Source organism: Marmota monax, unplaced genomic scaffold (assembly GCF_021218885.2).
Source record: "Marmota monax isolate L192 unplaced genomic scaffold, Marmota_monax_Labrador192_F-V1.1 WCK01_AAM20220418_F8-fsc00190, whole genome shotgun sequence".
In the NCBI taxonomy this organism is placed as follows: Eukaryota; Metazoa; Chordata; class Mammalia; order Rodentia; family Sciuridae; genus Marmota; species Marmota monax.
Genome location: NW_026693010.1, coordinates 2034789 through 2061465, shown reverse-complemented (window position 1 = coordinate 2061465; position 26677 = coordinate 2034789). Strand labels below are relative to the sequence as shown.

The window sequence follows — 26677 nt, the reverse complement described above, 5'->3', positions numbered from 1 at the left end:
GCTCCACACTGGCCGTTGGTGGCTGGGGTGGGCGAGGACCGAGCCTGCCCGGGTCTGCACTCTCGGCGGGCGGCCGCCGGGGCTGGACACGCCCACCCCGCGCCGCTCACTTCAAAGCTAGCCTGTGGTGGGGGCAGAGAGAAAGTGAAACCGGCGCGGGCGGAGGAGGGCAGGTTTCTGGCTGCGGGACACTCGCCTCCTTGGGGGAGGGGAAGGGGCAGCCCCAACACCAGATCACCAGGCGCCCCAGCCCGCCTTTCCCGGTACCACCCCTCCACCGCGCAGCGGGAGCCGGCACCTTGCCCTCAAAGCCAGAGCCCAGCGTGCTGCGGCAACCTGGAGGCGCTCTGCGCCCTGCGGACTGGAGGTGCTGGAGCCCAGGGGGAGCTCCCAAGAACTCTGAACAGAGCAGGGACTGGAGCCAGTGGGGAAGGCTCTAGGTGACCCCCTCAAGCTCCCGCCCCCCAGTCTGGAGCCCCTGGTGGGCAGCAGAGGTGGTCATGATTCATTCAAGTGCAGGGAACTACTTAGGGTTACCCCAGGGGAGACCCACGTTCTCTGCTCCAGAGCCACAGCTTGGACCTAGGTCAGGGCCAGCCGTGAAGCTGCGAGGGAGTCCCTGGGCAGTTTCGCCTATGCGGCGTGGAGTCTACCTATTGCAAAACGCCCTGGAGAGTGAACAGTGAGGTTTTAATTTATTCATTTTGCAGTTGGGAAAACTGAGATTCAGAGAAGAGCAGTGACTTCTCCGATTCGCCAGCTCCCATTGTAGAGAAGGGGCTGCGTCCTCCGCTGCTTGGTCTGTAGGGCTGAGTGGGACTGGGGTCAGAGGACTGACATGGGGGTGGGTAGTGGCCTATGACCAAGAAGAGGAGCTGAGGAAATAGGGCTCCCAGCTGCCTGTGCAGGAAGAGCCCACCTCCTCTCCCTCAGTGCGGAGCCCTACAGCAGCCCCATGGGGGGCAGAGGTGGGCTGTCCCCACTCAGCTAGGGTGGGTCCTGTCTCAGCGCCAAAGGGGTCCATTGTGTTGAGGTGACAAGTACAAGGCCCTGTGATTCCCTTGTAGCAGGAAATACCACGGAATGGCCAGAGGAGAACTGGGCAGCACATAAGAGAAATCTGGCTCTTCATGGGTCACTGGGGTGGGGTAGTCGTCCTGGGGGGGGGGGTCAACTCTGGAGTCCAATCCTAGGTAGAAGATACTGGGAAAACAGACTGTGGGTTCGGTGAAAGGGAGATGTTCCCCAGAGATAACTCTGGGACCAGAGGTTCTGGACGCCCTGTGGGAGCAGAAGCCTCCCCAGAGATTACCAGGTGTGAGTAATGCAGCCCTCAGGGGCCTGGCCCTGGGCTCAGCCACCTCCCACGCAGCAGCAGAGTTGAGCGGAGCCTTGCCCACATCTGACCTGATCTCACACCTGTCCAGAGAGGAGCTGGGGCTTGGACAGGCGGATTCAGCCCAGCTTTGCCAGGTGCCCGGGCAGGGGCCCTGGGTGCAGGACTGCAGAGCTCTGTGACTCAGTCTCTTCATCTGTAAAAAGTAAAGTGACTCAGTGCCTTCTTCAGGGGTCCAGAAGGGAAGAGGAGCCAACACACAGCAGAACGCGAGCACTCCAAAATGGCCATCTGCCCGGCTCTTCCTAGTGCTCCCTGAGGGTCTAGGGCCCAGCAACGTGCTCCCGGAGCCCAAGCATGGCCTGCCCTTCTAAGGGAGTCCCTGGAACACACCCGTAGGGCCGGGATGGCCTCTCCCCAGGGACCCCCAGGAGGTTTCTAGACAACTACCTACAACTTCCCACAGTTCTCCAGACGATCGCCCCATCCAGGGGCTGTGGGTCAAGCTGTGTTCCCACAGTGTGCAAGGGCCCAAGAATGCAGTTTGGCCTCCTCCGGGCCTTGTGGGGAGTCCTGCTCCCTGCCCTGCTGTCGAAGCCCCCTGTACCCTGTTGCCCTGAGAGTCTCTGTGGAACCCTGTCTGACCCACTTGGGGAGATGCCAGCTCAGCAGGGCTGTCCATGGACACCAGGGTTAGTGGGCGTTTCCTCACCAGCGGTTGCTCATCCCTGGCCCCAGTGGGCGTTCCACTCTGGCAGGTTGGCACCTGCTCTGGGAGGGTCCTGCCATGTGGGGTAACGTGAGCCACCTGTGGCTTTCACAATCTGGGGCTCTGCAGGCCCGAGAGAAGTGCTGAGTGTGTGTGGCCTAGAGCGATGGGCCTCCTGGTCCCCCAGGAGCAAAGAAGGGGCGCTCAGGAGCCACAGCTTGGACCCAGGAGCAAGAAGGCTGCCGTGTGGGCATCAGGGTGGCTCAGCCATGTGACCCCAGGCTGGGCTCGCCCCTCCTCGCTCCACAAGGCATTTGTCTGACTGTCCCTCCATGAACCCCACCCCCCACAGGTCCTAGCCCACCAGTGGCCACAGGGCTCCCGGCTCTAAAGCTCAGGGGCATCCCTGTGCCGCGACCTCTTCGCAGGACAGGGGCACACCACAAGGGGCCAGAAGGCTTGGCTTCCTCTCTGGAAGTGGCCCCGCTCCTGGCACGGCTGGTCTGTCACCTGGACCCAGGCCCAGCTCAAGCCAGGCTCCCAGGCTGCTGCCTGCTGGGAGAGGCAGGGAGGGCCTATGTGGTCTACTGTGCCCGCCTGGGTGAGGGATGGGGTGCAGGTGCCCATGGCAGGGCGGCCCCCTGCCCAGAGAATGTGGCTTTCCGAGGCTGGTGGGCAGCCACATGTCCCATCGGGGGCCTGGTTGAGGGTGAAATCAGGTATTTGGACCCCAGGAAGTTCTTGGTCCAAATGTTACGTTGTCCAGCAGGGACAGAGCCTACCCCAGGCCCAGCGCCCCAGCATGAATCACATACAGCCCCTGACCTTCCTTGCTGGGCATGAGAAGCTGCCCCTGGCCTGGGTACCTCTCTACCTCATGCCCACGCGGATTCCCACCTGTCTTTCCATCTGCCTGGCCCTGGGCTAGGGGATATGGGGCAAAGGTGTGACCCTGAGGGCTGACCCTTGGCACCTAGGTGGGCCTGGCAGGGCTGCTCCGCCCACACCTTGGGCTCCTCAGCCTGGTTGAAGGCCCTGGTTGGCACTGCGCTGGCAACCACCTTGCTCCTCACCCAGACACTGGGCCTGGCCTTGCACAACCAGCCACATGAGCACGGCAGGCCCGGGGGCTTCTAGCCCACACCCTGTTGAGCCCTGATGGGTGGGGGTGCGGGATGGGGGGGACTGAACAGACTCAGGTGGGGCAGAGGCATGTGGAGGAGGGAACGGCCGGCACAGGTGCAGGGAGGCTGGGAAGACGGAGGCCCGGCCTCTCCTGTGCCACCTGGCAGGGTCAGCAGCCTCTCGGTGATTGGCTGCGCACCCCCTGCCTCCAGGGTGCAGACATTGCACTCTGCCCGAGAGCCTAGGGCCCAACCACACACACAGCTCCACAGCTGCAGCCAAGACAGACCCATTGAGCTGGGCTTTGGGGACCTGAGGAAGCAACTGCCGCCACAGCACTTTATTGCCATTCTGCCCAACAGAGGGCTTTAGGCTTTGTCATGGAAAGAGATGGGGAAACAGAGGTGGCAGTAAAAGCTTCATCCCAGTCAGAGTGGGCAGGTGTGTGCCTGAGGTCTGTCCAGAAGGTCACAGTAGGCAGGAATGGCATATGGTTTATGCAGCAGGATAGCTTCAGGTTAGACCCCAGGCAGAACTTCCTGAAAGTATGAGGTCTCCTGAGAACATGTGGAGGCACAGGTAGTGTATAAGCCTTGTCTGTGGGGCCCAGCCTTCCCTGGGGGGTAGCAGGACCCTAGCCAGCCTTGAAACTCTCTAGGAGTTCCCCTTGATGGAGTGGGGATGGGGTGTCAGCTGGGACCATGGCCTGAGAGGCAGGGGGGAGCACCCAGTCCTGTGAGTCTCCAGGCCAGGATGGGCAGCAGGGTGTGTGGCTGGTGGTCTGGAGCTGAGGCCTTCAGAGCTCCTGCAGGCTGGGTGGACAGAATGCCGGGCAGGGGTGGGCCTGGGTGGGCCCCTCCTTCCCCAGGCTACTCTCCATGGCGGGAGGAGACTGCGGACCCCGACCTTGGCCATCTCAGCCCCTGGACCCTGTCTGCAGCCTGCTCTGAGAAGCACTCGGAGCCACAGGTGAAGGGAGCTGAGTGAGGGGACACCAGAGGGGGGGACTTACTGGACCCCGGGCCTGGGCACCAACCGCACCCTCCAGGCTCTGCAGGAGGTCGGTCACCTCCGGGTTGCCAGCTGCTTCCACCTGTGGGGGAGCATGGGGAGGGGCTGCCTTGGACCCCACCACACCTGAGAGCCCGCCAAGCAGGACGCCCTGGCCTCACGGGACCCCAGAGTCCTCCCTGCTCATTCCCCAGCTCTGGGCCCTTCACAGAGGACACACGACCACCAGAGCCGGCATTCCTGCTCCTGGGAGCAGCAGAGGTGGGACACTCAGGGAGGCCTTCCTGGAGGTGGCGCCTCCAGAGAGGCCACGGGAGGCGGGGCACTCACAATGTGCAGGGCACTGCGCCCATCGTAGCCGGGCTGCCCCAGGTCAGCCCCTGCCTGCCACCACACCCGCAGGCCTTCGCTGTCTGCCCGGGAGGCGAGCCTGGGGGCGGAGGGGAAGCGTCAGGGCGGCTGGGCACCCCGCCATCAGCCCACCCCTCCTGGGGCCCTGGGCACTTTAATAAAGGCAGCCCCAAACAGCTGACCCAGCAGCGCCCGTCCCTGGGGCAGAGTCGCGGGGACCGGCGCGGCCTGGAGTCTGGTTTCGCCCAGTGGGTGTGACTGACTCAGGTCAAGGGCTCCCAGGGCACACGCACAGCGCACACATGGGCACGCACACGCCCCGCCCGCGAGCGCCCTGCAGTTCCACATTTCACAACAGCCCTGGTAGCTCGGTGGAGGGGGGAGACGCAGGAGGGGCCTGGGGGGTGGTCCTGGGCCCCACCAGCTGCATGGGGGTCCTGGCAGGAAGGGGTGGGGCCCACCTGCCCTGGAGCAAGCTGGGGACACCTTGTACCTCACCAGTGTCCCCCACCCTGGAGGACAGTGTGGGGCAAGCCCAGTCCATCTGCCCAGGTGAGCAGGTGGGTGGGCGGAGGCCCTTCTGAGGACCCAGGGACTCCACTCCTGACCAGGGAGCCGCAGCAGCAGGCACCGCAGTGGCACCAGGCAGTTTGGGTGTGAATCTCGCTGGACGGTCCCACTGGCCCTTCTTGGAGCTGTGCCCATGCCTCCCACACAGGCCTCCCAGGAGAGGCAACTGGTCCCTTGAGTGGGCCCCTGGCAGGCCAGGCTGGGCCCCCAGCCCCTCCGGCCACGCCGCTCGGAGGATGGTCCCCCAACTCCCCTGGACTCTCTGCCTCAGCTCCCCATCTGTCCCTGGAGCCAGTGTGGCCTGCCCAAGCCACCCAAAGCCAAGACTGGCTCCAGTCCTCCCAGGGCCCAACCCCAGCTCCTGTCCCCTGAGAAGGGCAGGCGGTTGGGGCGGGGGGGTATCAGGGAACAGCACTGAAAACTTCAGGGGGCCCAGGGTGGGGCCAGTGGGTCTGGCCACCCAGCCCCACATTGAGCACTGGGGACACTGGAGCCCACAAAGACCTTGCTGGGGCCAAGATATGAGGGATGGAGGGCCCAGAGCCTCGGGGTCCTCACCCACCCTCCTGTCAGCCTGAAGTCTACAGTGTCACCCACTCTCTGGGCCTGGGGCTCCCGATGCGCAGGGACTCAGACCCTGCACCCCACCCCTCCCACCCTGCACTCCAACCAGGACGTCTCCTGCCTGTCTTCCCATTCCTGCCGCACCCCTCCTGATCCCCACGGGCACACGCACATTCACTGGACTGTCCTCCCAGCTGGGAGTGACCCCGTGATGTGCTCCAGTTCAGACACCTCTGCCCGTCAGCCAGGCTGGTGCCCACGGGCCGGGGCACAGGTTCGCCCTCCTCAGCCCCCACACCTGGGCCCACCAGTCCCTCCCAGCAGGCCTGGCTTCCCCTCCTGGAGCCCTGCGCCTACTCCCCAAAACCACGCGAGCTCCAGCCGCTCTTACCTGCACAGCTCCGTCCCTGCGTCCTCCAGCTCCTGGGGAGACAGGCAGGCCCCAGCGGCCCGCAGCAACCCAGTGACGCCCCGGTGCCTGCCATGAGAGTGAGTGTGCTGGCCGTGGCCCTGGCCAGGCCCGTGCCGCCCAGCCCGCTCCTCGACACCAGCAGCACCTCCAGGCTTGTGCACAGGGGCCAGGGCGAGCCCCTGGGACCTTGGGCCTTGGCCAGCAAGGAACGCTGCCCTGACCATTGGCCTTGGCTTGTGGGATGCCATCCTGAGGACCCACCTCCTCTGTCTCTCCTGGACACTTCCCAGGACATCTGGGGTCTACAGGGCATGGTCAGCACCCACCAAGTCAGAGGTCCAGACAGCCCTGGCTGAGCAGCACCTCCGTGCAGACCATGAGCCCCCATGAGGCTCCACTGTCCTGCGGGGTCTGCCCTGGAGGTTGGGCTCCCACCCCGAGCCAGCCAGCCCACTGCACCCTGAATGTTTGTCTCACACGTTGAAGGTGACCTGACTGCCCTGGCCAGGCCTGGGGCTGGCTCTGGGGAAACTGAGTCACTTGTGCCCCACATCTGCCCTTGGATGCAGGTCCTGCAGACCAGAGGGAATGGGACGGTGGCTGGAGCCCGAAGCCGACTCCTCCAGTGGCAGCTCAGGGAGCTAAGCTGTGGGCCGGGACAGGTTCCCACGGGCCACAGGAGGAGCCCAGCAAGGCCCAAGGCTGTGGCAAAGCACAAGGGGTGCCAGTTGCGATCTGTGCCCCTGGGGGTACACTCTAAATCACACAGCCACCCCAGTCTTAAGGAACCTTGGAGGAGTGTGAGGCCGTGCAGGACTGGGCGGAGGTCTTGGGGAGTGTGGCGACAGCCAGGCAGGACCGAGTGAGCTCATCTCATCGCCACGCCACCCACCCACGCCTGAGGTCCATCTAGCCCAGATCACAGAAGCATGGGGCAGAGGTCACTGTCCACCTCCAAGGCCTGTTCTGGGAAAAGAGTTGGACCCCATCAGCCCTTCACAGGGGTGACATGCCCCACTAGGGGCTCTTGGCAGGGCAGGGCCCGGGACTGGCCACCACAGTCTGGTGACCCTGGCCTCAAACACCTGCCTCCTCCTGAGGCAGGTGAACCCGCCCCCAGTCCCCCTGGGCTGCAGGCCACAGGCCTCCTGGGAGAAACCCCCGGGGAGGCAGGTCTGCAAGATGTAGGTGGGCACAGACAAGCTGTCAGGCAGGTCTGTCCCACCGTGAGTAAGCCAAGTCGCCTCTGCTGGGAGCCACGGCGGGCGGGGTCCCTGCCAGCCGGCAGCCTCCCATGGGCTCTCAGGACACTTCAGCCCTGCTCCAGTGGTGCTCCACGCTGTGGGCACTGACACCAGCGTGGCCACATGGTATGGCCGGAGGACCCCTGCCCTCGGGTGTATCTCCCCTCCCTCCCCCTCCATTTGTGGCTGGGTCTTGAGACCACCACGTGCCCACTCCTGGCATCTCTCAGGGTCAGGCCTGGACTACTGGGACCAAGGGCAAAACTGAGAGGTGGGCACAAGGTAGGAAGAACCTGGCAGAGCTTGTCCCCACACTCTGGGGGCTTTCCATTCTTGCAGGGACCTGGCCTTCCTGCAGGGAGGATCGGGGTCGTCTCCTGCACCTGCAGGTGTTCACTCCCAGGCACCAGGCCAGAGAAGCCCCACATCGCTCTCCTCTTGCCCTGGCCACCTGGAGAGCACCTGCGAGTCCCCTTGTGCAGCCAGTGGCGTCCCCTTTTCTAGGCAGCGTCAGCCTTCCTGGGTGTGCTGGCTCAGCTGGGAGCTTGCCTCTGCCATGAAGCCCTCCGGGATCGTCCTGCCAAGCCTGGCCTCTCTCTGGCCCTGGTCACACCCCACACAGCCCTTGCTCACACCAAAGAGGTATCCTCATCCGGCGCCATTCCCCCGTGCCCACCGCAGTGCCCAGAATCCCAGGTACCTGCCCCTCACAGCCAGCAGCAGTGGGCTGAGGCCATCCTGGTCCCGGGCGTTCACGTCCACTCCTCTCTGCAGCAGCATGGCAACCACACCGGCATGGCCCCTCTGGACTGCCACACGCAACAGGGTCTGACCAATAGGGTCTTCCAGGCTCAGGCCACTGCCCTGGGTGACACAAGGACACATGACCCCCAAGAGAGGGCCAGGGAGCAGGCAGAGCACAGGAGGGGAAGGGCAGCTCTGGGCACCAGCACAGGTGGTCAGCAAGGCCACTGTGCCTGCCCCTGCGCCACCACCACCAGGCCCCACTGCTGGCCACCAGGCTGGCAGGCAGGGTTCAGCGAGTCAGGTGAGACCAAGCAAAGTCAGAATGACTTTGGCCCAGGTGGCAGCAGCTGGTCCAGGGCAGAAGCAGCTCACCAGTTCCTCAAGAGCTTGCAGGGCCTCTAGGTCCCCAGAGTGAGCTGCAGCAAGGGCCAGGCTGGGTATCAGAGCATCCCGCAGAGCTTCAGCCTCCTGGGAGAGGACGGAATCACCTGAGCCTCATGCCTTATTCTGGGGTCTGTACACAGGTGGAGCTGGTGTCCCCAGTGCTGTGTGAGCCTGCCTCCCCCACGCAGTGTGCAGTAGGTCCCACCCCACAGGGGAAAGAGCTGGAATGGCCACACTGAAGGCCCTGGGCTCCCATCTCACTATTGGACACAGAGGCCACCTGGCCCCCACTTCCTGGGAACAAAGTCAGGAGGAAGCCACCACCAGCCTCCTTTCTTGCCCGATGTGTGACTGGGGCCTGCCACCCACCCTCCAAGGTGTGCGTCCTCGTCTGTCCCCACTGCTGTCAGGGACAGAATCATAAGTCATCTCAGGAGAGAGCAGAAGTATGCGGGCCCCTCCTGGAAAAGGACCCTGTTCCCACATTGTACATTCCTGGAAGGGCCCCGTCCTCCAAGGGCTCCCAGCTGCATCCCGTCTGTGGGACACAGAAGACCCAGCCCCAGAGGTGCCGCCTCGTCCAATGCCCACAGCCCGGCCTGATCACAAAGCACTTAAGGCCCCCGCACAGCCACCCTGATGACAGGCCACACAGCCCAGGCCTTTTCATCTGACCACGGCTCGCCCACAGCAAAGCCACGGGAGGTTGGGAGGTAGGCTGTCCCCGCATGGGTGGGGTCCAAGCCACTGTGCCTGGCCCTAAGCTGTACCTACTGCTGGCAGGCCAGCAGACCCCAGCCCCAAAGTCAGTCAGGCTGGCAGGGTGAGGGAGGTCCAGCCTGAGCCCCCGGGGAAGGTGGCAGCAGCCAACACCAGCAGGCTCACCAGGGCGGCTCTGCCCAGGGAAAGAAGCTCCTCAGGCCGAGGCAGCCCAGGGAAGCAGCGCTCTGCTCTGCCGGGCTCCCACACCAGGCCTGGTGCTTGGCCCAGAGGCCAGGTAGGCAGGTGGACGTGTTGGGGCAGGGTCCCCAGCTGACCTCCCCTTCCTGGGTCTAACACCCAGGCTAAAAGTGGGGAGGGGAGCTGGAGGTTGGAACGTGCCTCCAGGTAGAGGTGAGAGACCCCAGCAGGCACCTACCCTTCTGCCCCCAGGACAGGCAGCCCATCACCCCATTTAGGTGCTCCCAGCTCCCAGGTAGCCCCAGCCCTGAGACCCAGTGCTGATGTTCCCTGGCCATGTGTCTGCATGTCTGTGAGCTGGGAGGTCCCTTCCCGAATTCTGCTCCATGGGCTCCTATAAATCCTGCCCACTATGAGCCCACAGACCCCTGGGCCTTGAACCCTGGCTTGAGCCAGCTCCTGGGCTGGAGAGCAGCTGTAGTGGCTAGTGTCTGGCAGGTCCTGGGTAGGGGGTATCCCAGGGTGTCTCGAGCCCCCTGCTGCTGCCACCTGCACCAGGCAGTACCTGGCTGATGCTCAGACGGAGGAGCCAGGACACCGCACGGCTCAGGGTGCTGCCCTGAAGTGAGGACCAGCACTCATCCACTGCAGGCAGCGTCATCTCCCCCCGAAGGTCCTGGGCTAGCAGCTGCAAGAGGATCCAGGCCAGGGGCTCAACCAGGGTGGGACCAAGGCGCTCAGACCAGCTTGCAGGGCCTGAGGGGAGCCGCCCGAAACTCCACCACTCTGCTCCACCAGGGGCTTGAGCATGATCTCTAGGGTCCCCACACAGGCCAGTCCCACAGCCCAGGGCCTTCTAAGGACCAATAAGGGCTAAAGCCCAAGGACCGGGGGTCGTCTGTGTGCAAGCCCCACTTGGGAAGGACAGGCTTGGGAGAGGATGTCTGAGGACAGTTGGGATGGCTTCATCCTGAGCTGGCATCCAAGACCCCCAGAGTAGTTGGAGGAAGACATGCCTGGGCCAGGGCTGGACAGGCTGTGCTGAGCCCCAGAGCTGGCCCTTCCCTTCCACAGGGATCCCCACATCCCTGCCCTACCAAACCACGCACATGTCCACCCAGCCAGGCCCCGTTCTTCTGGAGTCCCCTGGCCTGCCCTCAGGAGCCGTGTGTGTCCTCAAGCCTGTGGCCACAGCCCAAAGGACACACACACCTTCTTCCTGTCATCCAGGCTCAGCCCTGGTTGGCCCAGCACATAGGACAGCTTGGCCAGGGCAGCCTCAGACGTCATGTCGAAGCCGGAGATGACGCCAGCTCCTGCCAAGGCCTGCAAAGAAGGGGCACATGGGCCAGAAGGGGCAGTTCACCTCGGCCCCTGCCCTACGGCTTCCGTGCTCCTTCCCAGAACCTCCCCAACATGGGGGTGGTCAGGGCCCAGCCTGCGGTGTCCCCAGGCTCGCCCCTCCTCCTCTAACCCTCTTTCCCACCCCTACCGTGCCAGAGGCATAGTCTGAGGTCACAGTCCCCTGAAGACAGTGGGTACAGTTGACAATGACCAGGCCACGCTCAGTTGCCGCCTGCAGCTCTTGTAGCAGGTCCGGCTTGGTGGGCCCATTTCCTGAACCGAAGGTCTCCATGACCACACCCTTTAGAGGGGGCTGCAGAAAGGCCCGAACCTGGGGGCAGCAGGGCAAAGGTGCATGGTGAGGGTCTTTGCTTTCTGCTCCAGCAGGGGGGACCCACAAGGCTTGTCCCAGGCCCCTGCACCATGCCCAGGGTGGTACTGCTCTGAGCAGGCCTGTGTGGTAGCCCTGGGGAAATCTGGGAGGGCTGTCCCTGCCATGTCTCCCAAAGGGAAAACACGTCCACAGTGTGTGGGGCCGGAGGGGCAGGACTGGACACTGTGGGAACGTGCTGGGAGGTGGCAGACCTCCACCAGGAGGCCCGGGCGCTCAGGAGCTGGTCCTTGGAGGTCAGCATGCTGCGCTAATACACACTCAAGGCTCCCTGGGACCCGCCCACATCCCACTGGCTGGAAAGCTCCACTTAGGCCACAGAGCACAGGGCAGGGCCCCCATTAGCAGCTTAGAAAACAGGACAGGGAAGCACTGTGGCCACCGCAAGGACAGCCGGTAGCTGAGAGGCCAGCAGCAGAAGCAGACAAAAGACCACCAAAAAGAAGTGACAGGAAGGAGCAGGGAGTTCTGAGGCTACCCCAGTCAGCCTCAGAGGGGCTCTGTGTCCCTGGGCGTCCTCCAATATCCACAGGCAAGACCACTAATAAGGTGAGCGGGTCTCCAAGCCTCAGCTGAGACAGCAGGGAGGATCCACAGCGTGGTGCCCTTGTGTGTCAGACTCCAGCCCAGGAAGGCCGCCTCCAAGCTGATGGCCAAAGGATGTCCCCAGGGTTAGCTCGTTGCTCATGCCTGGGCCTGAGAAGGGCCAGGGCAACAGGAAGCAGGGCAAAGCAAGGGGGCCACACTGCAGTGCCTCAGTTCCAAGTGGAGTCTGCACCAGCCATCACAGGCACTGGGGAGCCAGGGGGCAGAGAGCACCCTGGGCATCAAGTGAGGCCCCTGGGGGCGTGGGAGCCAGGGGGACACTGGGACTGCAGCCCCTACCAGGGAGGCAGGAATGCCAGGGAAGAGGCGCAGCAGGCCCACGTCTCGCTCCATGCGGCTGCACACCACCAGCCGGTCCTTGCTGCTGGCCTTCCGCACCAGCTCCCTGTTGACTGTGAAGACAGAGGGCTGAGGGGGCAGGCAGGGTGACCTCTCTAGTGTCCTCTAAGCCTAGGCCCCCCTGCCCCACCTCCCCTCCAGGCCCACCCTCCAGTCCTGGGCTGGCCCTGGTGGGCCAGGGGAGCCGGTGCTCTCCACCCAGAGAGAAGGACTGATGATGGCAACAGTGGTAACCCAGGTGACACCGATGACTGGGCTGGAGAGGAAACATGGCAGGGAGCCCCAGTTGAGCCTCACAGGTGGCAGAGGTATCTGGGGGGGCGACGGCGCCCGGGCAGGACCAACATGGCACACAGCTGAGGCAGTGTCCTCTGGGAAGCAGCTGCCCTTGGTACCCACCTTCTGTGCTCACTGCCTACCCCATCAACCAGTGAATGACCCCTCATCCTCGGGGAAGCAGCCTCTGTCTCTTTGCCCCCAAATCCTGGAGGTGTGGTGTGTTCCTGTCACTCCCACCCCTCGCCCAGGGAGGGTGACGTGGAACCCCAGGCCTGCGGAAAGTGGGGGGCAGGAACTCAGGGTCAGCACGCCTTGAATCCCCCCAGGGTCAGCCTGTCCACAAGTCTGAAGGCCACCTCTCTGCCAGGCCCCCAGCCATGACTGCCAGCAGAGGTCTGGAGCCCGTGGCTCATGTGGCCTCCAGCCAGCAGAGTGGGACACTGGGGACTCCCCTATGCTAAAGGGTGCCAGGAACAGGCTTAGGGAGGGAAGAGCCTTGGCTGAGAGGCAAGGAGTCAGCCGCAGGGTGCCAGGACCCCAGGCTCAGCCCCCCACTTCCCTGCACCTCACTGGGGTGGGAGCCCCTGTGCCTCCTGCCATTTTTTCCAGTGTTATTCACATATGATCATGAACAGAACATTCTGGACTTGCACATGGAGGTGGGGTGAGGGGAGGGCAGTGAGTTTTCCACCCACCCCCCTGTGGCAGAGGCCATGGGGCCCTCCATGCCCACCATGGTAGGAGACATTCTTCGCCTTAGGATTGTGTGTCTGCTCTCAGGCAGAACAGGTGGGGAGGGGGCTGCTGCCTCCCAGAGCGTCAGTGAAGAGTCCAGGGAGTCCTGGCATGGGGTACACAGCAGGGTAGGCCCTGGCCCTGCCCCTCCCCCTCCCCAGGGGCCCAGCAGCCACACCCTGGGCACTTGCTGAAGGTTCCCAACGCTGGGTGTCAGAACCGGCCCAGCAGCCTGACATCAGCCAGGGCAGGCAGTGCCGTTTCCCACCCCTGGCACATGCGGGAGCAGTGGAAGGTGGGCAGGGGCCTGGGGCTGGGGCGGGAGGTGGCCTCAGCTCTGTGCTGGGGTTGCTGCGGTTGGGCTGGGACTGAGACCCCTGAGCTCCGTGTGGGGCAGAGGCCCTGAATCCAGAGTGAAGGCCCCTCTGCCCACGGAGAAGCTCCAGTCCTGGGCCCTGGAGCTATGACTCCACCACACCTCCACCCGCTCCTCCTTCCCAGCTGCAGGGGCTGGTGCCACCAGCCAGCTCCTGTGCTGCCACCTCCAGTCAGCCTTCGGGACTGCTCCGACCCTGGGGAGCATGGACCCCTGCCCAGGCCTGGGAGTCCCGGGTGAGCAGGATGCATGTTAGACACCAACAAACTCCTGGCCCTGTGCTCTCTGGAAGGTGCCAGGATGGATGGCAGGGGAGTGGGTGGGGTCAGAGCTCCCAAATGGTCAACAGGGCCCAGGGCTGAGGCCCCAGAACTCCTGCCATATCTCTGGGGAACACTGGGTGGTCAAGGTCCTGGCTGCCCCCAGCCCATCCCTCTCTCAGGGGGCAACTGCTCCTTTCTAAAGTGGGGTTTGGGGGTCAGCACCTGCTATACCAGGAGGTCCCCCAGAACAGCTCTCTCCAGGGCCCAGAAACACCCTGTGCCCAACCCACAGGCTGGCAGTGGCCCAGGCAGAAGCACAGCGTGGGCAAGGGACACTGCCACCCTCCAAGAGGGCTGAGACACTAACAGTCACGTAGTCAAACAGGAACAGCTGCTTTGCTTCTAGACAGGCAGCCCCGCCTGGGGAACCCAGCCCTGGGCAAGGTACCAAGACCCCAGTGTTCCCAAAAGGAAGGCCAGCTCTGCTGGACAGGTCCAGAAGAGATCTCTCTAGGACAGACCCCTGAGGTAGGACCCCATAGACAGTAGGGCGGGGACACAGGCCCCAGGGCCTGGGCCCACACCAGCCCTGGAGGGGCAAGAGCCAGAGAGAGGCAGGAGAAGGTGGCCCCACGTCCAGGAAGGTAGAGACCCCTTAGGAGACTAGACCTCTCAGGTGGAAAGACGGTGGTCCTGAAGTGACTGCCCCTTGGGCCATTACAGTGACCCTGAGTCTCCAATATGGCCTGACCAGAATGCCAGCCTGACACCCAGGGCAAGGAGAGGCTGGTGGGGCCTCCCTGGGGAAGCCCAGGACCAGCTTAGAACATCTGTTGGGCCCATAAGGACAGCCTGAGGGCCCATAGGACAGAGGACTCCCTAGAACTCCTGGGGACCAGACATACCACAGGGGCCCAAGTCTCGAGGAGGGCTGAGCTGTGTGGCAGAGCCATAGACAGCCACCAGGGAAACTCCTGAGTTTGTGGCCACACGGGCAGGGAGATCCCCAACCTCTCGAGCCCCGGCTCCTAACATGTGGTGGTCTGTTGGGGCCTCCCACCTCCTTGGCATGTGGCCCCATGGCCCACCCTCTCCAAGCAGCCCTCTGGCTTTGCCGTAGCTCGGGGCAAAACCAAGCACTGTGCCCTCTGCCAGTTCAGGGAGCCCTCGCCAAAGCCCAGCATAGCCTCCCCACAGCAGCCCACACAACCCCCGTCCAGGGAGCGCTGCGGCCAGAGGCCCTGCCCCCGGATCTGCTCACTTGTGATGTCCACACCCACCGTAGCTAGTGGGGGCAGGTTGGGGGAGCAGAAGGCTGCAAACCTCCGATTGTCCACCTTCGTTGCCCGATTGCCCCGAAACAGTTGATTCTGGAAGAACAGGCATACCTGCAGGACAGAGAGGCAGCAGCTCGGAGCTGGGGGGACTGTCTCCTCCTAGCGCTCCCCACCACACTGCCATCCGCAGGGATGCTCAGACCTGGGGGCCAGCAGAGACCTGCCCAGGAGCAACCTCTGCGGATGGCTGCTCCCCTCAGGCCCCTTCCTGCCCCACCAACTACCCATGGGAAACAGCAAGCCTGCAGAGCCGGGCAGCATGCGCAGAGGGTGAGCAGGGGCTCCAGCCAGCTTCTCCCCCAGGAACTCAGCCCACAGGGGCACGGGGCACAGGGACTCCAGAGACCCCTTCCAGGACGCACAGGGAGCTGCCCCGCCTCTGAGCTGCTCAAGAGCTGTCCCCAAGGAGGGGCTGGACCAGAGTGGGCAGAAAGATGGGCCTGGAGACGCTGCATTGTGGAAAGGCCCTACCTCTAACCCCACCTGCCCGGGGAACCGCTCAACAAAGGCAGCTCCTCATCCTGGCCCCAGAGGGACAGGGAAGCCTGCAGTCCTAACACTGTGGAACGGGAGAGGTGGCCACCTGGGAAAGGGACGGACTCCCGAGCTATGCGGGGAGCCCTCTGTGTTCATGGGAACCCACACACACATCTGCAGCACAAGAATGAATGCTTGTGACAAAGACTGGAAGCACATGTGCCAGAATGATGACACTAATGTCTCCGAATAGTGACTCTGGGTGATGGTCTCCTCCACAGCTCGTGACTGTGTTTCTTGGAACATGAGGTAAACCTTTAGAAACCTACCAGGCCCCTGGCCTGCAGGTGCCATGAGCGCCGCACCACAAGCCCCTCTCTGTGCTCCTCAGAGCTCCAGGGCTGCGTCACCCCCTGTCCCACCTTTGACCTAGGCAACCCCACACCAGACCAGGCAGGTACCTCTGGGATGATGTACTGGCCAGCCATGAGCAGGGCCCCCAGTAGGTTCTCCCGGCCATCGTTCCACAGTGCATGGATGGGCACCTGGGGAGAGCCACAGGTTGGGGCTGAGTCCCAGGAAGCACAGGGGCCACCTGGCCCCCCTCCCCAGTCAAAGTCCTCCAGCCTGGGGGAAGGAGAAGAGTGGGCAGGTGTGGGCTGGGGGCAGGGACCTCTGGAGAAGAGCAGCCCATTCCAGGTCCACCAGCAGTGGCTCCTGCTACAGTGCCAGCCCAAGCCCAGGCCTTGCTCCACATAGGTCAGATGCCCAGTGGGTAGGGGACACTTCAGCTCCTGAGGACACTACAGCTCCTTGCTACAATAGGAGCCATGGGTGGGAAGGAGCCAAGGGTGGTGCCCTGGCACAGTCCAGCTCATCGTTGAGCTGCCAGAGTCTACTGTGCACAGTTCCTGGGGGACTCTGAGCAGTGCCCAGCTCCTCACCACTCCTGACCAGTAGGTGGGCAGGACTGTTTTGGGGTATGCAGAGGCCAAGGTCTGCTGGGGTGTGGTCATCTGGGAGTGGTCAGCACAGGGCCTTTGGAGGGAGAGACCACTGGCCCAGGGGATGAAGCCCTCGGTCCTCCGGAGCTCTGCCCCTCACAGGGTGTATGGCTATGGGTGAGCCTTGCCCAGAACCTCAGTTTCCCCTCCAGTACTCCAGGGACATAGGATGCCTCACGACAGGCTGGTGTGAGCCGGAAGAACATGCTGGGTGCTCCTGGGGTGGCAGTGCTCTCCAACCCTCCACACCCCGAGAGCTATATGGCATTCACCCCCCTGGTCTAGGGAGCAGCTAGGCAGTTGGCCCAAGTCCCGTCTGCCTAACAGGGATCCAAGCTAGGGACATAGTTGTGGAAAGGAGCCAGACAACAGCAGAAGATGCTCAGCAGCCAGCAGGTGTGCTCAGTGGCCTGGGGCCTTCCACACAGGGCGCCAGTACCCCAGGAAGCCTCCGCATAGCCAGGGAGACCAAGCTGGAGGATGGCGGAGTCACCTCAATGGCACCTGGCAGCCCTGGCAAGAGGGTCTCCCTAGAGCCTCATCAGGTTCTGCTGACAGGGACATGGGGACTGGCTCCCAAGCTCAGGCCTCAGCCTCCCAACAGGGACGGATGCTGAGGGGCTTGGCTAGGATTGGCTCCAAGAGCCACTGGGGCTCCCTCTTATGAAGCCATCTAAAGGCAACAGGGACCCCCAAGTCAGTGTCTAGCAGGCCCCAATGGAGGTGCAGACCTCCTCTGTTCCCTGACCTCAAATATAACCATTTTCCAGAACATTCCATCAGCCTTGGCTTTGGCGGGGGTGTGCTAGCTTAGGGTAACAGAGGAGGGGGCACCATATGTTGGGTCCATGGTAGCAAGAAGGAAGAGAAGAGCAAAGGCTGGGAGTGGCCTGTCCTTGGAGTGGCCACCATGCTGAGTGGACAGCAGACTTGAAGCCCATTAGCAAAAAGAGAAAAGGCTTCATTGAGGGCAGAGCTGTTGGGGGTGGGCTCTGGGTGCTCCTGAGGCCAGACAAAATCACCAGCAGGCCATGGACCTCCAGCCACAGGGACTGCTGAGATGGGCCCCCGGAGGTGGAGCAGGAGTGAATGGGCCATGAACGGGGCACACAGGGGGCCTTGCTCTGTGGCCTCAGGAGGCCTGGGCACAGCAGGGCCTCAGGCCCTAGGTTACCTGGGCACCAGTGAGGATGACGGGCTTCTGCAGGTTCTCCAGCATGAAGGAGAGCACAGAGGCAGCAAAGGCCATGGTGTCAGTGCCGTGGATGACCACGAAGCCATGGTACTGGTCATAGTGTCTCTGTGGGGGGAGCAAGCTCAGGGCAGGTCCAGGCCTTCCCCTGTCAGCCCTGCTCCTGGGAACAGGTGCTCAGGTCAGGGTGGCATGTCCCCTTCAACCTGGGAAAGAAAGGAAAGGGCCCAGAAGGCAGGAAGGACTCAGGGAGATACCAGATGACCACCCCCTGCAGGCCCAGAGGGCCTCTCTGGAAGGCCAGCCCTGGCCTGAGCCCTGGCTTGTGGCTTGCCTCAGAGCATGGGAGAATGTGGGTCCTAGGGAGCCCTGGACTTTCCCTAGACTCCAGTTAGCATCTCCCCAGGCAGGGCTACCTCAGAACTGGGCTCCCTAATCCTGAGTGCTGGCTGAGGGCCCTCTGCCTCCAGGGCCACAGTGGACCTTGCTGCTTAGAGAGAGTCAGCATGGGCACAAACAACCAACACAAGGCCCACCCGTCCCTGGGAGCCAGCAGGTGGTGGGGAGGAGCGGACCAGTTAGGCAGGCAGGAGGCTGGTGGGCAAACGTCCAGGGAGGGCCTTCTAGGCTTAGCAAAGGCCAGAAGCCCTCCCAAGCACACTGGACACTCAGCAGGAGCGAACTGGCCACGAGGGGATGCCCTGCAGAGGGCAACTGCCCAGGCTGCGGCTGCCAGGGGCACAGCTCTGGCCACACAGGACCCTCCTGGCCCACTAAACAGGAAACCAGGCCAGCCTAGGGATTGCAGAACAGCTGGGAGTGGGGCGGGCGCCCTCTGCTGGCCAGGCCAGGCTACAGGACTAGGAGGCCTTCCTGAGGCTGTGGGGTGCAGAACCTCGAAGGACCACAGGGCACCATCTGGACCTCAGCCCAAATCAGGCCTGTCCCCAAGGGTGCTGCAGCCACAAACAAGGGACACGGTCTGGACCTCCACAACCTAGACCAGACATGCCCATTGGCAGCCCCTTTCCTGGAATGGGACAGACCCAGGGCCACATACTATACTGAGCAGCTCGCAGTTGGTGGGGGTCAGGGGCCTATTGTGCTTCAGATAGAAGGAAACAAGCATGTGACCCAAGTGACCCCACACAGGGGACCATGGGCTTCTTACGGGAGGCAGGTGAGAATAGGGACTGGTGGGATGGCAAGATCCCAACCCAGGGAGCCCAGGACGTCTTTGTGCCAGGAACTGAGGCTGCGATGATGGGGAAGAACAGACCTGAGTTGTGACAGTATGGGGTTGTTCTGGCCTCAACTCCCTCGCCAAGAACATGGACATGGCCTCCATTGCAGTGGAGTGTTCTGCGAGAACCTGTCCCACTCCGGGGGCTGCCACTCCCAGGTACCACCCATATCAGGCTGGGCCTGCCTACTCCACCATACAGCCCCTGTCCTCACCTGCCCAGAGTGCTCCTGCCCACCCCCAGTCCCGTTGGCACTCCCTACCTCTATGGTCTGGGCGATCTGAACCCACTCGGTAATTGTCATGTCACTGGAGTCGAAAAGGGGCTGGCACTCCAGCACGGTGTAGATGATCCTCTGGTCCGGGCCGGCAGGGCTGCAGGAAGCAGAACTCTGGCTCCCACTCTGCCCCTCTGGATTCTGACCTGCTCTGCTCTCCTCTGGCCTGGCGCTGGCCCCTGCACCCAGCGACATCTGTCCGCGGGCTCTGCATATTGCTAAGGTCCCAGCGACCTGAGTACAGGGTGCAACCTTCCTTCCATCTGGAGTCCCCAGAGGAGGCAAGGATGTGGCCCAGGACAGGATGCCCCCAGCAGGATCACCTTCCCATACCAGCTCGGAGAGGCGGGCTGGGATCAGCCCACCAGCAGCCACCACAGGGAACTCCCAGCTCAGCCTTCCAGCCCCCGAGGGCTCCAGGCAGTCGGACTGGAGCCGGGAATAGAAGGACCGCCACGCCCGGGAGGGAGAAGTCACTGGGCCAGCCATGAGACAGGGGTGCCCTCATGCTCAGTAACCCAGTGGGCTGAGCAGGCACCAGGAGCAGGCTGGGGGAAGGTGGCTCCGTGAGTCCAGGGCCCAGGCTCTCCTGGAAGGCAGCCCGGGCAATTGTGAAGCCCGCAAAGCAAGGCCAAAGACGCCTCCTGCAAATGGCAGGTCACTGCCGGGAAACCAGAGCCTGCTCCCTGGCCCCCGACAGGCACATCCAGGCTCAGGGCTGCCCTCCCTGCCCCCGGAGGACCCATACTCACGGCAGCACCAGCGTGTCGTTGGGGAGGCTGCAGACCTGGGCGTGCTCCTGGTCATGGAACATGGGCAGCCCTCTCAGGATGGTGGCCAGGCCTCCCCCTGGGACAAGCACTGCAGGTGGAGGCCAGGCAGAGTGGGGTCAGGGCTGGCGTTGCAAACAGCCCTCAGCCCACACCCTCCCCTCCTGAGTGCCAGGCCCTGGGCAGAATCAGAGGGCAGGACCAGGATTGGCCCAGGAGGCCAGGAGGACCCAGACATAGCTGCCACTAGAAACCTTGGGAGCATGGCAGCTGGCAGCTGGAGCCAATGCTGATTCCTTCTTTGGAACCCAGCCCCAGGGCCTCTGCTGCCACTCTGCCCAGGTCCTATCTCTGCTCATACTCCACCAAAAATGCATCCACTGACCCCACTGAGCTAGGCCCTCTCCCAAGGCAGCCATGTGTGCCCACCCAGGTCCACCCCACCTCCACGAATGCCCAGGATGCTTTGCTGGTGCTGCCTCAAAACCCTGCCCCGGCTCCACTTCTCACCCAGCAGGTGCTCTGAGGCCCAGCCCAGAGTATCACCTCCAGGAAGCCCTCCTCAATGCCAGGTAGTGTGCCCTTCCCACAGGCTGCCTTGCTGGTCCTCATGCTCCCTCAGGGCATACACTGTGTGACTCCTCAGGCTCCAGCTTCCAGCCTAGTCCCTGCTCCGTCCAGTGAATGGGAGAGCCTGGCGCACAGCAGGTGCCCAACAGGTAGGCCCCACCAGCAGCCGTCCCTGCCAGCAGCTTCTGCCTCTCAGAAATGTGCACCTAAGGTGGCACTGTGCAGAAACGGCATCCTGTCCTACAAGGTCACAGGTATGTTTTCTGAAAACAAAGGCTCCTGGCCAGTGCCCCGAGCTGCTAGCCCTGTGTCCTTGGGCAAGTGAGCTAGCCTCTCTGGGCACGTTCACTCCTTATCACAGTCTGTGAGCCTCCCATGTGCCTGGGCACTGGGACACCTTGGCAAGGACAACAGGGTCCTCCAGAGAAGCCTCCTTGATTGAGATGTGAGGTCAAGAGGAATCGTGTTCCTGGGCATCACCTGGTCCCTGCTCTCACCCTCAGGTGGCTGGACAATTCCCTGTTGCTAATCACACATTGCCACAAACAGGGTGCCTTAAACAGCCTCCATATTATCTCCCAGATCTGGGGTGAGAAGCCGGGCAGGCTCAGGCATCAGCAGGGCTGTCCTCCCTGTTGGAAGCTCTGGGGAAGACACTCGGGAACCTGGTGGAACTCCATCCCATGTGAGGGACAGCAGAAGTGCTGCATCCCCGGGGCTCATTCGCAGCGCACTCCCCGCTGTGGCCCTGCACTCCGTCTTCAAAGCCAGGCCTCTCTTCGGCCTCATCCCCCTGGCTGCCTCCTCCTTGGCCAAGGGAGGAATCCTCTGGCAAGGGCTGATGGGAACTGGCAGGCCCCCCAGACAGCCCCATTGCACCTCCCATCACAGAGTCGAGTCAGGACCTTGATCACACCTGCTGTCCTTTTGCCATGGGAAGGTCCCCACTCACGGGGGGGGGGGGGGAATGTGGATGCCCCAGGGACCCTGATTCAGTCACATGGGACATTGTGGGGGGACAAGGAGAAGGAGGAGCCCCCATCTCTATCCCCTGGAATGGACAACAACAGACCTGGGGTCAGTTGGCCCTGGCCTTCCTTCCATGTCCCACACCCTGACCCTCCGCTGCCTTCACAGAGTGCTATTGGTCATTCATTCGCAGGAAGTGCTGCTGGCACCCACGGGACACACAAGGAGAATGACTGGCACCCCAGCGTCCCCTTAAGCAGCTCACAATCACACTGGCCTCACAGAGTGAAAGCCTTGCCAAGGTGTCAGGGTTGGGGTGCCAGCCTCAGTGCCCACCACAGCCTCAGTGCCCCCTCCTCCGATCGCTGTGACACGGAGTGCCCAGCCTTTCACCCAGCTAGACCTGGCCCTCTCTCCCCCATATATAGCTCTGGCCACAGACACATGTCCCCTCCTCCCCCAGCAGCACCTCCCTCTTCCAGGCCCAGCGCTGCCAGCCTGTCACAAATGAGCAATGGACTCAACCAATCCACAGCACCCCAGCTGGTAGCCAGGAGCCTGGCAGGCTTTGGAACTGGCGGCTGCTCCTCATCTGCCCCACCACAGTTTTCTCAGTCCATTCGCATCTCCTGCCAAACCCCCGGCCCCAGCCCGGCCCCTCCCCAGCTCCCAGGCCCGCAGGCCTGTGGGGGGTGTGGCGCCATCTTTCCCACTGGAGAGGAGCACTGGCGTGGCTCCTCGCCCACTCGCTCTCCTGGCCTGGCCCGCAGCCCTGCAGGCCCCGGGGCAAACCGGCTGAGGTGTGGCTGCTTGCGAAATGTCACGTGAACAAGCCTAGCAAACAGATGTGGAAACCGCAGCCCGTGAGTTCATCAGCCCCGCTGACGTCCAGAGACACCCCAGGTGTGACCAGGAAGTGGCCTGCCGCCACATTCAGGGGACACTCTGGCCACCAGCACTGGGGCTCAGTGTCCCTGTCCATGTGTGGTGGGGTTGAAAATGAATCCTATGAATGTCCTAATCCCAGGGCCTATGGATGTCATCTTCTGTGACAAAGTCTGCAGGTTCCATTATATCAAGGGGATCTAGAGAGATGATCCTGGATATTTCAGGTGGGCCCTAAATGCCACTTCAGGCATCCTCATAAGAGGGAGGCAGAGGGGGACCAGATCTACACGGAGCAGGCTGTGTGCTGGTGGGGAGACGGGAGACGCTGGCCTAGAACACAGGAGGGATGTGGCCCCCAGCCGAGGACCCCACAGCCACCAGATGGTGGGGAGGCCGGAAGCTCCTCCCTGGAGCCTCAGGAAGAAGTATAGCCCGGCTGGTGCCTCAGCCCGGCCTCCTGAAACAACTCAGTCTCTCCCCTCCAGAGCAGAGGCAGTGGACTCAGGGGCTTTTAGCTACTTGGCTTGTGGTAACTCGTCACAGCACCCTCTGACGTCTGGAGACACCCCAGGTGTGACTGGGATGTGGTCAGCTCCTGTCATGGCACCATCCCGTGGTCCCATGGGGTGCACCATGATGACATCCACAGTGGGGAAGGTGAAGCAGAGGACACCTGGCCTGGGTTGGCGGGAAATGCTCACAAACAGCAAGGCACCTCTGTCCACAGCGGGGCTCCTCCAGCAGGAGGGGGCACACACAGGCCCTGGTGTCCCCACTCAGAGGACACGTGGGTATCACAGGACAAAGGGAAGACCTTACAGCCTTTCTCTCCAGGCAAATTCTGCAAATGTGCCCTTATGCTCTGAGAGCCAGAACAGGCTGCCAAGAAGCACCGTGGAAAGGAGCCCGGAAGGCAGGCCTGGGGCTTACTGGGCCACACTCGTCTCTGCATTCCAGGGAATCCCTTCTGATCTGTAAGTCGCTGATTTCCTTACCACTCTAAGTCAGTATCGCTCTCACCCCCAACTCGGACTGCACAAATCTCATTGCTCTTCTTGCTGAGGGTCTCCCAAGAGTGTCAGGCCTGGGCAGCCTGGACCCTGCCCCTGCTGGCCCTTCCTGTATGGCAGGCACGTGACTGACCTCACCAGAATCTCTGGGCTCCTTCCCCACATGTTCAAGTGGGGATGGGGTTTGCTCCCAGGGCAGTGAGCCTGCTCAACCACCCAAATGTGAACTGGAACACACGCAGCCACCAACGGGAGGGAGGTCCAGGCCGTGGCTACAGATGTCATGCTGCGGTGACCATGAAGCCGTGGGCATGGCCCCAAGTCTCAGCTGTGGCCAAAGGTGGCCACAGGGCAGGATGCCACTTATAGGGATGCAGCCTTGGACCACTATTCCCTGGAGCTTGGAGTCCACAAGGAGTCAGCTCCCTAGTGCAGCAGGTAAAAGGTGCCACAACTGGACATGGGAGCCCCTGGGTTCCCCTGTGGCCTCTGATGCAGGCTGGGCCAAGGCTAGGGTTACTGAACTATAAAGCCTCTTGGCTAAACTATGAACAGAACTAGATACAGGGTGAGCGCTGTACCATCACCTCTGCCCTCCCAGAACTCTGGCAGGGCTGGGGAGCGTGCTCTGCCCTGAAGGACATTGTGTACACCAGGCGCAGAAGCTGTTACAACAGCGACAACCCAAACAGCTTGGCTGTGGCCATGCCCCCACTCCCACCCATGCCCTTCGTGGGAGGCCAGGGCCCAGGTCAGCAGAGCTGAGCAAGTTAATCATTGGTGCTTGTGGGGCCGCGACTCCAGGGCAGGCAGGCAGGCAGCTATCAGTTCAACCCCTCCCTGGCGGATCAGAAAAGGCTTGCCTGAGGCCTTCTGCCCAGAGCCCCTCCAACTGTCCCCACCTCCCTGGCCTTGTGAGTGCTACCTCGTTCCTGGAAGCCTTTCCACTTCACACACATTTTTAGGCAAAAAAGCCAAGGTGCCCAGTCACATCTGTATGTCCCTGAGGCCAGAGTCCAGGGCCTGGCTGCAGCGCCCTCTGGGGGTCACCAGGGGCCAGACCTCACTCTCTTCCTCCTCCTCTGGGGCGAAGCTCCCTAAAGCCTTTCTGAAGGAGAGTCACAGCAGCAGACCCTGGGGCTGCCAGAAGCGGGGGGGTCCTTTCTGGAAGTGGCTGGTGTGGGGACCAGAGTCCTTACCGCAGTCAGAACTTCCCTGCGAGCTGCCTGCATCTTACCAGGGCTCCAGTACCTGGTTCAGGCAGGATGGGCCACTGCTCTGAGCTTGCCGGGTGGGGTAGGCCCCCCAGGAAGGGGTTTAGAGTATGGGTATGTGTCTGCTGGTCCCCCTTTCTCACCAGGCCTTGAGGACCCCAGGGCCCAGAGCTCCTGGGAATCTTAATAGACTTTTACCTGCCTGAAAATCGACACCTGCTATACCCCATCTTTCGGGCTTCAAAGTCTGGTTCACCTCCAGAAGTGTGGCTTCATACCTCCTGCAGAAATGTAGCCTGCTCCTGGAAACAAGCCCATGAGGCTGCCAGACGGGCACAGGGAAGAGGGCACCGTGTTCCTTCAGGACTGTGCCTCAGCTTGAACCACAGGATAACCATGTGTTGCGCTCCAGAGAACTGGAACTGGCATGTGTGAAGCCTGGAGAGGCAGCACCAAGGCAGTGGACAGTCCACAGGGCCAGCCCTGCTGCCTCCTCTCTGCTCCAGCCCCTCACACTGCAGCTCCTGGCCTGGCTTATTCACACCCTGGCCAGGGGCTACTCCTCCCGCAGCCCTCGTGCCCTCAGAGGGGCCCTCTCCAGCAGCCCCAATACAACTCGACCTGCGGCCCACTGGCAGAACCCAGCCCTCCTGGGCCAACCTCCCATATGTGTGTCATGACTTTTTTTTTTTTTTTGGTACTGGGGATTGAACTCAGGGGCACTTAACCTCTGAGGCACAATTCCAGCTCTTTTTTATATTTTATTTAGAGACAGGGTCTCACTGAGTTGCTTAGGGTCTTGCTAAGTTGCTGAGGCTGGCTTTGAACTCAAAATCCTCCTGCCTCAGCCTCCTGAGCCACTGGGATTACAAGCGTGCATCACCACACCCAGCTGAGTGTGTCATGACTTTTAATGTCAGCCTTGCTCTTAGTGCGAGTAGTGATCCCTGTCACTCCTTGTCCCTCAGTGGCATCTGCCAACCTGTGAACCATGTCCCTGGTGCCTGAGTCCCTGGGGGATAGGCTCAATTCAGGTATGTGTCCTGGGGCCTGACACAGGAGGGGCCTTCAGGGATGTCCGTGTATTCTGCAGGGACAGAAGACTGAAAAGCAGCCCTTGGAGCCACTGGGAGAGGGACAGTGGCTTCTGAGTACCCACTCCAGTGGAAAGGGGTAACCAGGAGAGCGCTGAGTGCCCAACAGGCACTATCAAGGTCTCACAGAGAAAGGCTCTGAGTGCCAGGTGTGTGGGCTGCACCTGAGCTGCCGGGCATCACAGTGGACCCTTTTCCAGGTAGGGGCCTGGAGCTGGCCCTGGGGGGCCGGTGATGAGGGAAGGCTGGGGCTGGGGAGGCAACAGAGGCTCCTTGGGGAGAGCGAAGCAGGGGGCAGGCCCAGGTGCTCTGAGGCTGTAGGGTGGTCCCAGCTCTGGGAGGGACACTCACAGGGGACACGCTGTGCCCCAGCTATCGGTGGCAGCGAGGTCCTGAGGGATTTCCCTCTCTTTTCTCTCCAGGTGGCCGGCCCTGGGCCTCCCGAGGCCTCTTGGGGCCGGAGCCTGACCCCTACGCACGCATGCGGCACAGCTGAGCCCTCCACCCGCGACTTCTGCCAGGACCCTTTCTGGCGGGCGAGTAACCCGAGGCTCCCAGTCCAGGCTCAGGACTCAGGTCGCCGGGCCGCGACTCACCGCCTTGCTCGCTCCGCATACCGATGGTGCCGCCGGTGTAGACGGCCAGCACCCGCCGCTCGGGCCCCGCCGCGCGCGCCATGCTAGGACCGAGGGCACAGCTGGCGCCGGGGACAAGGAGGGTTGGTGACCGCAGGGGCGGCGAACGCAGGGGCGGTGGTGGCGAGGGCATGTGACGGCTGGTGTGGCCTGGGGGCCGGGGCGGCGCTTTCCGGCGGGCGGGTCCTGAGCAGCCTCGGCGCCCAGGCTCTGGTGCAAACGCCGCCGCGAGCCTCGCGGACCCGAGCGCCCAGGACCTCCACAGCCCTGCTGCCCCGACACCCCGGAGCTCCCCAAAGCCCGCACCTCC

The 26677-nt window shown here is 62.7% G+C and overlaps 1 protein-coding gene across 5 annotated transcripts; it reads right to left on the bottom strand.

The window, feature by feature from the left end:
• Window positions 1-3481: 3481 nt before the first annotated feature.
• Window positions 3482-26494, bottom strand: Aspg (asparaginase). Of its 5 annotated transcripts, none has more exons than XM_046453142.2 (16): window positions 26329-26494; window positions 19970-20078; window positions 19203-19314; window positions 17679-17804; window positions 15962-16045; window positions 14948-15074; window positions 11974-12086; window positions 10846-11028; window positions 10566-10679; window positions 9919-10041; window positions 8442-8537; window positions 8023-8186; window positions 6058-6144; window positions 4512-4611; window positions 4183-4263; window positions 3482-3727 (listed from the first exon to the last, which is right to left on the bottom strand). In XM_046453142.2, exons 1-16 carry the CDS (start codon window positions 26408-26410, stop codon window positions 3689-3691), a joined length of 1740 nt encoding a protein of 579 aa, XP_046309098.1. In that variant the 5' UTR covers window positions 26411-26494; the 3' UTR covers window positions 3482-3688. The 5 variants fall into 5 exon arrangements, 4 of the variants coding, with proteins under 4 accessions (XP_046309098.1, XP_046309099.1, XP_058438251.1 ...); XM_046453143.2 differs by having other exon boundaries at window positions 3482-3709; window positions 26329-26493; XM_058582268.1 differs by lacking the exon at window positions 26329-26494 and adding an exon at window positions 24917-25277.
• Between the last annotated feature and the right edge of the window lie 183 nt (window positions 26495-26677).

Bases quoted from the DNA above. Each gene is read 5' to 3' on its own strand.
- Aspg (XM_046453142.2), bottom strand. From the start codon at position 26,410: ATGGCGCGCGCGGCGGGGCCCGAGCGGCGGGTGCTGGCCGTCTACACC. The intron at 19,315-19,969 runs GTGAGTATGGGT...TGCTTCCTGCAG, and splicing joins AACGACACGCTGGTGCTGCC to CCCTGCCGGCCCGGACCAGA. The intron at 17,805-19,202 runs GTAGGGAGTGCC...CTCCCCCCACAG, and splicing joins AGATCGCCCAGACCATAGAG to AGACACTATGACCAGTACCA.